The sequence below is a fragment of the Strix aluco genome, chromosome 25 (assembly GCF_031877795.1).
Source record: "Strix aluco isolate bStrAlu1 chromosome 25, bStrAlu1.hap1, whole genome shotgun sequence".
Classification (NCBI taxonomy): Eukaryota; Metazoa; Chordata; class Aves; order Strigiformes; family Strigidae; genus Strix; species Strix aluco.
Window position 1 is genome coordinate 1,645,523 of NC_133955.1, and position 9,316 is coordinate 1,654,838.

The following is a 9,316-nucleotide window of genomic DNA, read 5'->3' on the forward strand; positions in this document are numbered from 1 at the left end:
ATTCAGGCATCTGCCTGGTCTTTGCTCCATCCCCACACAGACCACCCATCCACACCTGAGTGCTGCTTCCAGCATCTGCCTGGCTTGGTCACTGGGTCCTTCCTCCCCCTCTGGGAGAAGCTGGGCCTGTGCCAGACTGGGGAGCAACTGAGCCTGTTCTCCAAACGTGGCCAGGGCACCCATGCGAGCAGTCGCTCCGTATGAGGGCTGGGCTGCCCTCCGCAGCAGGGGGATGCCACACGGCGGGGTGGGCACCCACGGCAGCACTCCTGGCCCCTTTGCCGCGGGCAGAGCCCCAGGGAGGGATGCACAGCCCCCGGGGCCCGCTCTGGACTTGCTGGGTGTGTTTGCTTGGCAGCGGCAGCCGAGTGAACCTGCTGCTGCGAGCAAACAAACACGAGCCGGGCAAACAGCAGTGAAGAAAACACCCCACGAAGCTGGTGTGGGTGAAACTCTGGGCACCAGCAGGGCAAGGGCTCTGACAATGATTAAACTGGCCAACCCAGATTTCCCGGCAAGGCAGTGCTGGGCTGGGACCCGGTGGTTCATATTATGCAAATCACCTGGATCTGGAAGCATGAACGTTTCGGGCTGGAATTCCCCTCGGGCCGCCAGATCGCGTTACCCCGCCCGCTCTATAAAAGAGGAGACGCGCTGGGCTTGCCCATCGGCACCAGCCTCCCCGGGCCCATGAGCAGTGGCTAGCGGCCGGGCAGGGTGCACTTCGTCTCCCCTCGCTGCTCTCTGGATTAGCTGCCCCCCCCCAGGATTGCCATCGCAGAAGGTACCAAAGCTTTTTCGTCCGGGGCCTGTTGATGTCCGCCAGCCCAGGACGGCTGCTTTGCTCCCCTCCCTGTGCATCTTTGCTCTCACCGGGGGATGCGCTTGGTCGTTCCTCACTGCGCGCCTGTTCTCGCACCGCAGCTGCGCACCCTTTCAGGGGCCCAGCGAGACAGCCGTCTGGAGGCCCTCCCTCGCTCCAGCCCCCAGGTTTTGTCAAGCGAACAGCAAGATTTGGCTCTTCCACGAGGGCCAGGCAGGGACTTGGTCCCCTCCTGGCTGCAGAGTTACTGGGATGTGCTTCTTGCGACTGGTTGAGAGGACTGGAGCTGCCAGCGCCACAGTCCCTGCAGCGGGCGGTGGGGCAGCGGGTGTGCCAGCCCCAGCACTGCTGGCCGTGGGGCTGGGGAGTGCTCGGCGGCTGGGTGCCCTGCAACACCATTCTCTGCCAGCCACCCACTTGCTGTCCCTTTGTGTTGGCTGGTGAGGCCAGGCTGCTGGGGACTGGGGCTTCTCTGCAAGCACCTTGACGCTGTGTCCCCGGTTTGCTCCAGCTCAGCCTCCCTCGCTCCCGGCCCCCGGGGCGGTGGTGAGTCAGGCCCCAGCCCCGGCCGGCGGGTGCTGGGTAGGTGTTTCTGCAGAAGTGACCTGAGAGGTGACGATGGGTGGAGGGAGGGAGAGCCTGGCCTCACCCAGCCCAGCCCCAGGGATGCTGCAGGTGCTGCGGGCTCAGGTCCCCCGCCGCCTCCTCGGGCCGGGGCTCACTGTGGTCTCTTGGCACAGAGCTTGATGGCGGGATCTTGTGAGATCAGCAACATCTTCTCTAACTACATCAGCGCCATGTACCAGCCAGACGAGGCACAGCCGACCCTGGATGTGCTGGGACACCTTGAGGATGACAGTGCCCTGGGGCTGAGCCTCCCCGCCAGCCAGCCCCCGGCACAGAGCACAGGTAGGGCTGGGGGAGAGGTGGTGACTGCGCAGGGGAGGCAGCATGCAGGGCAGCAGCAAGGCAGTGCCGCTGGCTTGGGTGAGCACTGTAAGGTCCAGGTGCCACTGGGGCAGTTCAACAGCTTGCACCATGCCTCAGCTTCCCAAGGGGTGTGTTGGCTAAAAGGCTGCTGGAGGAGACCCTGAGTGGCACAAGGTGCAGCTTCTTGGATGCATATGGGGGATGAGGGACTCCTTGCCCTCCTCCTCAAGCACACCCCAGGGGATGGGCTGCCCGGGCTCACCAGGAGAGCATTTCGGAAGTACAGTCCTTGTGCCGGGGGTCTCCCTCTGCCAGTGGGACCGTCATGGGATGGCCCCAGGGGAGGCACGGGGGAACACACCAGCAGAGCAGGGTGAATGCCAGCACAGAGGGGACAAATTGCACCAAAACCAGCACACGGCACACAGCGTTGGCACGGCCGCCCTGTCCCTCAGCCCTGCTCTCTGTCTCTTGCAGACAAGCCGGAGTGGTTCAGTGAGCTCCCGTACTTCTGGACCAAGGTGCAGGTGCTGGAATGGATCAGCTACCACGTGGAGAAGAATAAGTACGATGCCAGCTCCATTGACTTCTCCTGCTGCAACATGGACGGGCACGCACTCTGCCACTGCACCAGGGACCAGATGCGCCTCATTTTCGGGCCCCTGGGGGACGAGCTCTATGACCGCCTGCATGAGATCAGTGAGTGTCCCAAAGTCCCCTTCAGCTCCAGGCCTGGCAACTTGAAGCTTGAGGCTGGGACCTCCCCAGCCCAGGACCCCGTGCTTCCAGGGCACTGCAGAGGCTGCCCGGGGAAGGCTGCACTGGGAAGACTGTGCAGAGGGATGTGAGGGCACAGACCAGAGTCCAGGGCAGGGCTGGGCTCAGCTCCCAGTATGCACCATTCCCCTCCATACTGAATAAGCATCGCTAATCCCAGTCCCCCCACCCCTGCAGCCTCTGATGAGCTGAACTGGATCATTGACTTGCTGGAAAAAGAGGATGCGACTTCCCAAGAGACCTTCCTGGACTCCAGCCACCTGGGTAAGAGAGAGGCTCCAGCCAAGCCTTTTCGCCAGGGACCACGTGCTGGGCAGGCTGGGCTAACCCCTTCTTCCCTTCTCTGCCCCTTCCAGAGCTGGGAAATCCCTGTGCCAAGGAATTCCTTGAGGACATGAAGCCCACAAACCCTTTCCTATCCACAGACTTCACCTGCTTGCCTGGTGCCATGTCCCCAGGCAGCTCTGATGTCTCAGGTCAGTGTTTTGCCCTGCAACAAGCTCCCTTTGCTTGCCCTGATCTGGGAGATCAGTGGGGAACTGCCCCACCACTAAGGGCAGGTTTGCAGCAGACTACCTGCAGGGCCTGGGGCAGGGGGGCAGGGGGGAACCCGGGGGAAGCATTTCCAGATTCCAGCGGATGGTGGCCCGAGCCCTGTCCCTTTGCCTCCTAGGGCCTGTGATGTCCCACAGCCCCAACTCCCAGGACTCCGGTGGAAGTGACCTCGACCTCGATCCAACAGAAGCAAAGCTTTTCCCTGATGGTGAGTTGTTGGCTTCCCACTGGGAGCTGGGAAAGGAGGGCTTGCTCCCAGGCACTTCCAGCAACTGCAGAGAACATCCTGTCTGGCAGTGATTTAGGGACAACACCCGAACACCCATCCCCATGCTGTCAAGGAGGGGGGGGCGTTGATTTTCTGTGCACCGTGGGTCTGTTTCTCTCTGTTGAACATGGCAATGGTGCAGGCTCTGGGGCAGAGCTGGGGTAGGCAGGGCAGCAGGGAGCTTGGTGGGAAGGGGTAAGTGGTAGGGTGAAGGCTGCAGCCAGAGATCCTGGGCACTGAAAGCTGTGTTTTCAGTTTTGATCTCAGCTGGTGATGATACTGGGGATGTTGGGGATGCAAAGAAGCAGCAAGGTTTGGGGAACAAACAGCATGCTGCTGCCCTAAGCGTGGTGGCACGGATGAGGGTGGGATGAGGCTGGAGGGAATGGGGAGACCTTGCTCACAGGGGGATCATTCGCTGGTACCTGGGCCTCAAAAGAGGGTGCAGCCCCTGATCTCTCCCCATGCCCCAGCCAGCTCTCCCCTGTGCTGCTCCTGAGGTCAACATCTCTGTGCCCAGGGAGAGGGGAGCTGCAACCCAGCAGGCTCGGCAGACCATAACATGTCCCCTTGTCTGTGTGCACAGATGGCTTTGCAGGGAGCAAGAAAGGGGACAGCAAACATGGCAAGCGGAAACGGGGACGGCCCCGAAAACTCAGCAAGGAGAGCAGAGACTGCCTGGAGAGCCGGAAGAGCAAGCACTGTACGTGGACCCTCCAGCCCAGGAGCGGGGACTGCCTCCACCAGCTTGGCTCCGTGGTGGGGAAATGGGAGGAAGGGCCATGTCCACTGGCCATGCCCCTTGGCAGGGGGGTTTAGGGAGGTCCAAAGTGCAGGGACCCACAGCATCTTCCCTGCTATACAGCTTGCTTTCCTCTTCCAGCCCCAAGAGGTACCCACCTGTGGGAGTTCATCCGAGACATCCTGATCCACCCCGAGCTGAACGAGGGGCTGATGAAGTGGGAGGACCGACGGGAGGGCGTTTTCAAGTTCCTGCGCTCAGAGGCGGTTGCTCAGCTCTGGGGGCAGAAGAAGAAAAACAGCAGCATGACCTATGAGAAGCTGAGCCGAGCCATGCGGTAAGTGCCCTCCCCTGCCCCCAAAGGGGACCTGCCCCACAGGGCTGGGTCAGACCCACCAGGGCTCACCCTCAATCCCCCACAGCAGCTCCCCAGCATGTGGGGCTGCATCCAGAGCCCTGATTCCACCTCCAACTCCTCCAGATATTATTACAAACGAGAGATCCTGGAGAGAGTCGATGGGCGACGGCTGGTGTACAAGTTTGGGAAGAACTCCAGTGGCTGGAAGGAGGAAGAGGTGCTCAACCGGAACAAGGAGCTGTAGGACATCTGGATGAGCCAGGGACTGACAAGCCCCTTGGGGCCAGCCCCAAGCTGGGCTCCTTGGCAAGAAACTTTGCCTGCAGCTGTATCTGGAAGCTGATGCCCTGTGCAGCGTGTGAAATGCTGACCCTTGCATGGGCACACTCGTGCGTGATGGTGACTGCCGTCACAGAGCTGTTTAAAGCTAATATTTTGGCTCCAGTAGGTTATTGTAAACCATTATTTCCCTCGCTGGATTTGTACCTCCGACTGGAGTCGCAGTGACTTTGGCTGTTTCAAAGCCTGGACAAACAGAAAGGGGAAGAGAAGTTCGACTGGCAGCTGGCACGGCAGGGAGAGCCCAGCAGGTCTCCTGCTGTCACCCACCTACTGCCTGGGCAGAGGGGCAGCACCACCGTCTCACCTGTGATCGGACGGACCTTGTCCCAGCTATGGGGTCCTCCCCTGTCACTGCTTGCACCGTGCTGAAGGTGCCCACCGTCCTGTTTGCTCTGCGTGCGATGGGTGAGCCCCCCCCATGCAGCAGCTTCTCAGTTTGGCACCTGCTGAGAGAAGACGGGAACATTGTGGAGCTTCACCTGGCCCTGGAGAGCCCTCAGGGGGGAGGGGACCAGGGACAGCAGGACCGCTCTGCATTTCCAGCCCAGCTGCCTGTATCTGAAAACAGGCCTTTTCCCCAAAAGTAGCTTCTAATTTATGTAAGACCAAAAAAAACCACAGAATGAATGTACAGATATATTTTTTCATTTGTAAGATGTTCCCGTGTGAGAATGTGCATTGTAGGGCACGCACGTGTCTCATAGCAGGTGGTGATGCTCAGCTGGACTGAAGCAGTGTCACAGGGGCACAGACTGGCTCTGTGTCAGCCACAGGAGGGGGATGCCAGCCCAGCCACGCACCCAGCAGGTGCATGTGGTTTCCTCCTTTTCAAATGGGAACATAAGAGGAATAAATTGTTGTTTGGTTGGGTTTTTTGTACCTCCTGTCATTTTGCTTGTTCTTAAAGACATAGTGGGGACCAAACTCATGCGGGAACCCCATCTGCTACCATCCCTCCTGCCTGCTGTGGCCTGGACTTGCCTGGTCATCCTGGTACGGGGTCACAGGATCTTCCTTTGGATGAGGTGGGCTGCTTGTCCCTGGGCTGGTGGGAGTGAGGTCTGGAGGCCTTGTCTCAAAGCCAGCCATGCAGGGGCATCTTACACCCACTCTCAAACCCTGGTCCTCCTGAGGACCCTCCAGAAATTCAGCCATGGCACTCATCTTTGCAGGAGGGTTTTCCTGGAGCACCAGCTCCAAGCCAGAAGCAAATTCCTGGTCCCAGAGCCCAGTCTGCTGTGGTCTGGTGGGGGCAGGTCTCTCAGCTCCTTCCACATTAAGGTCCCCAGACTGGCTGGGGATCACAGGCTGCGGTAGGACCTCCAGCCCCCGTCTGGCCAGTGCTCTCTTCTGAGGCGTGAAGGGACATAAAGAAATAGCACAGTCACTACAATATGTTTAAGGCTTGCTCATCTTCCAGTCTGGCTATTTGGGAGCCTCTCCTAGGACCTGGGTGCCTCTCAAAGACCACATCTTCAGGAGGGGGGACTGCTAAGGCCTGACAGTGTGGACAGCCCAAACACACCATCTGCCCCTTCTTGCTCAACAGCAACACCAGACTTCCCCAGCTAGCCCAGCCATGAGGAGGCAGGGAGGGTGCCCCAGGGGTGCTGGGAGGATACCTCTGACCCACAGGATGTCTGTGGGGTTGCAAGAGGGAATTCATGGGGTTGGGGGCCAAGCAGGTGCTCAGGTATGTTCCTACCATGAGCTTGGCAAGCAGTGGTCCATGCATCGCTCCCAGTTGGCATGCATCACCTGCATTTCATGACGAGTCTTTCTCAATGCTGCTGGGCACCAGAGGGTCTTGTTGCCACCCCAACCTCTTGCTGGTGTACAGGACCCTGCTGAATGTGGCCATGCAGGGGGAGCACTGCTCAGCTCCTATTCATGCTCTGAGCTGGGAGTTTGACCAGGTCTGGGATGCCCAGGCTAAAGCAATGCCATATCCTTCTGGAGTGACTAAGGAGGGGAGCCAGCCCACCAGTGGTGGGGGTGAGGGGAGTTTTTGGAATGCCCCTAGGCAATAAGGGTGCCTTGCAAAGCCTGAGATGATTTTTTGGCAGGAGGACCCAGGTATTGTTCCCTGACTGCCCTTCATTAGTGCCGGAGACATGGTGCAGTTAACAATCACCCATCCCACACTTGCAAGAGTGACCTGATGCAAAAGAGAGAAATAGAAGTCCTTCAAAGCAAGGTCTCACATGGACCATCTGTGCTGTCTCCCCTGAGCTGTCCTGGCTGCAACAGCTGGAATTACCCACAGTCTGCCTGGCCCCAACTTGAGGGTGAGGCTGGTGGCTTAGAGCATCCCCACTGCCGAGCCACTATGCTGCTGGGGGAAGCCCAGGCTCCTGCTTCACCAGGATGTGGATAACAAGAGATGGGTCCAAGGGCTGGGGGAACCACAGACCCTGCTTCAAGTCTCCCATCTTGCTTTCAAACTCCCAGTGGCCATGGCCCTGGGCACCCTACTTCTCTGCCAGCAGCACCCAAGTTGTGGACTTAGTGGAGGCTGAAGGACCTCCTGGAGACGCTGCAGTAGCATCAAGGGCATGGCCCCCTTGCCTTGCCATGGGCCAGATCCAACCTCTTCTGGGTTCAACTGCTGTTTATATGAGGAGTTGCCTTGCTGGTCCAGCTGGGATGCCTGGTCTCCTGTGGTCATGCCATGCCATGCCATCCCTTGCCATGCTCACCCTTGCAATTCAGCAAGACATAAGAGGGGGTCTGCAGTCATGCAGAATCCCAGGGATGACAAAATCATATGGAAGACCTCCATCTCTTGCCTTCTAGTGTGCTGGGATGAAGTTGTACTGCTCCCAGATCCACCTGCTGAGATAAGGCCATCAAGGTTGCCCTGTGGTGCAAGAAGAGGTCCCAGTCCCTGGGTGTGAACCAGGAGCTAGTCCGTGGTCTGGGCTGCAGCCAGATCTCCGTCACGTTCCTTGCATAACCTTCCCCAGGGAACAGGTTTTCCCAGCTGGCGTCTGCTGGCTCCAGCGGGTGGAGAGTGCTCCAGGTCCATCCCCGACCTCCTGGAGCTGCTGCAAGGAGCAGGCTGGACCTGGACAGCTGGCAGGAGGGACAAGGCCCAGGTTCTCAGGCTGCCCATGGAAGAAGCATATGTGGCAGGGGGCTGGGAGAGTGCTTGGTGGCAATCAGCATGTCCAGGGAGAGGACACTGAGCAGGACAAGCCTAGGTCTCACAGGAGTGGTCTGTTCTTCTGGCTGCTGTGCTTCCAACTTTGGGGTTGTGGGCGAGGTGTTTATTCTTCATCAATAGATAAACCTGGCAGGTTGGCAGGGAGAGGGGAGCACTTTGTCACGCAGCCTGCTGCCCTGCCAAGCGCACCTTGTTTGCTCAAGCAGTTTAATTTCTTTCTCGCTGTGGTTTGTGTTACTTAACTGGCCTGGGACAATGTTTAACCAGCTCCGGCAGCAGCAGGGAACCTGTCTGCCTCTTCTCCCATGCCCCTGGTGTTCCCAGCACCCGCTACTACCACCCCACTGCCATTGCCAAGTGGGGGGCACACCAGCTGGGAGGCTTGGGGCAGAGGTGTGCAGTCCATAGACCCCTCAGCTGTATGGGCACCCTGGGCCAGAGGAGGAGAAAGAGGTAGGGGTGTGCAGGCATGGGCTGGGGGACCAGATCCTGCAGCCTTCCATGGAGTCTGCGTGGGTCTGTGGCACGAAGAGCCAGGGAGGGCTGAAGGAGGGCAAGCAAGGCCAGACACACACACATGCACATGTGCACACGTCGACACACACTCAGGGTAACCCCTACAGTGACCTCCAGGCCTGTATTAAGCCAATCCAGCAGAGCCTCCCAGCATGCTGGCACAAAAAAGAGATGATTTAATTGGTTTTTTAATCTCCCTGAAGGTGCCTGGATTTTATGGCTGTGGCAAGTGATAATAGAAAATGGAGAAAAAGAGGATTTTCTTCAAAAACAACCTCCCTTAAGACACATACACTGGGGTCTGCTGGGGGACTTTCCCCACTGGGTGATCCCAGGCTGAACATATTTCTGGTACACAGTTCCCATGGAAATATTTTGGTCGCCTTTCAAGTCTGAGCATTAAAGTGGGTTTTCTGTCCCTCAAGACCCCCCCCCCCCCCTTCAGGGACACAGGGGCCATTGCTGATCCCTGGTCCCAGTTAGGGAAGAGGAGGGCAGTTTGCCCTGGCCAGTGCTTGTCTGTGACCCGTGGACCCAAAGAAAGCTGCTGCAGCTGAAACGTGTCAAACATGGGAGCAGAGAAATGGGGCAAGGGGAGAGGTTTTGACTGGGCCAGCAAGAAGGTGTCCAATATCCCACATGTCAGATCATGAACTGCCCCTGAGCACAACAGCATGACCTGATTTTCCAGCTGAGCAGGACTGTGGCCATCCTTGCAGCGGACCAGGCTGGACAGGAATGGGGTGGGAACAGGGGCAGCCTGCAGGAGGCAGAGACCACCTCCCTGGGATGCCCCACTCTCCCTTACACTCCCACTGCCTTTTCTTCAAGCTCCCTGC

General features: G+C 58.7%; 1 protein-coding gene across 1 annotated transcript; it reads left to right on the forward strand.

Moving 5' to 3' along the window:
- Nucleotides 1–682: 682 nt before the first annotated feature.
- Nucleotides 683–5,674, forward strand: ELF3 (E74 like ETS transcription factor 3). Its single transcript, XM_074850406.1, has 9 exons — nucleotides 683–784; nucleotides 1,564–1,732; nucleotides 2,231–2,452; nucleotides 2,708–2,794; nucleotides 2,887–3,006; nucleotides 3,204–3,293; nucleotides 3,940–4,056; nucleotides 4,237–4,432; nucleotides 4,577–5,674. Exons 2-9 carry the CDS (start codon nucleotides 1,570–1,572, stop codon nucleotides 4,695–4,697), a joined length of 1,116 nt encoding a protein of 371 aa, XP_074706507.1. The 5' UTR covers nucleotides 683–784; nucleotides 1,564–1,569; the 3' UTR covers nucleotides 4,698–5,674.
- Nucleotides 5,675–9,316: the final 3,642 nt, after the last annotated feature.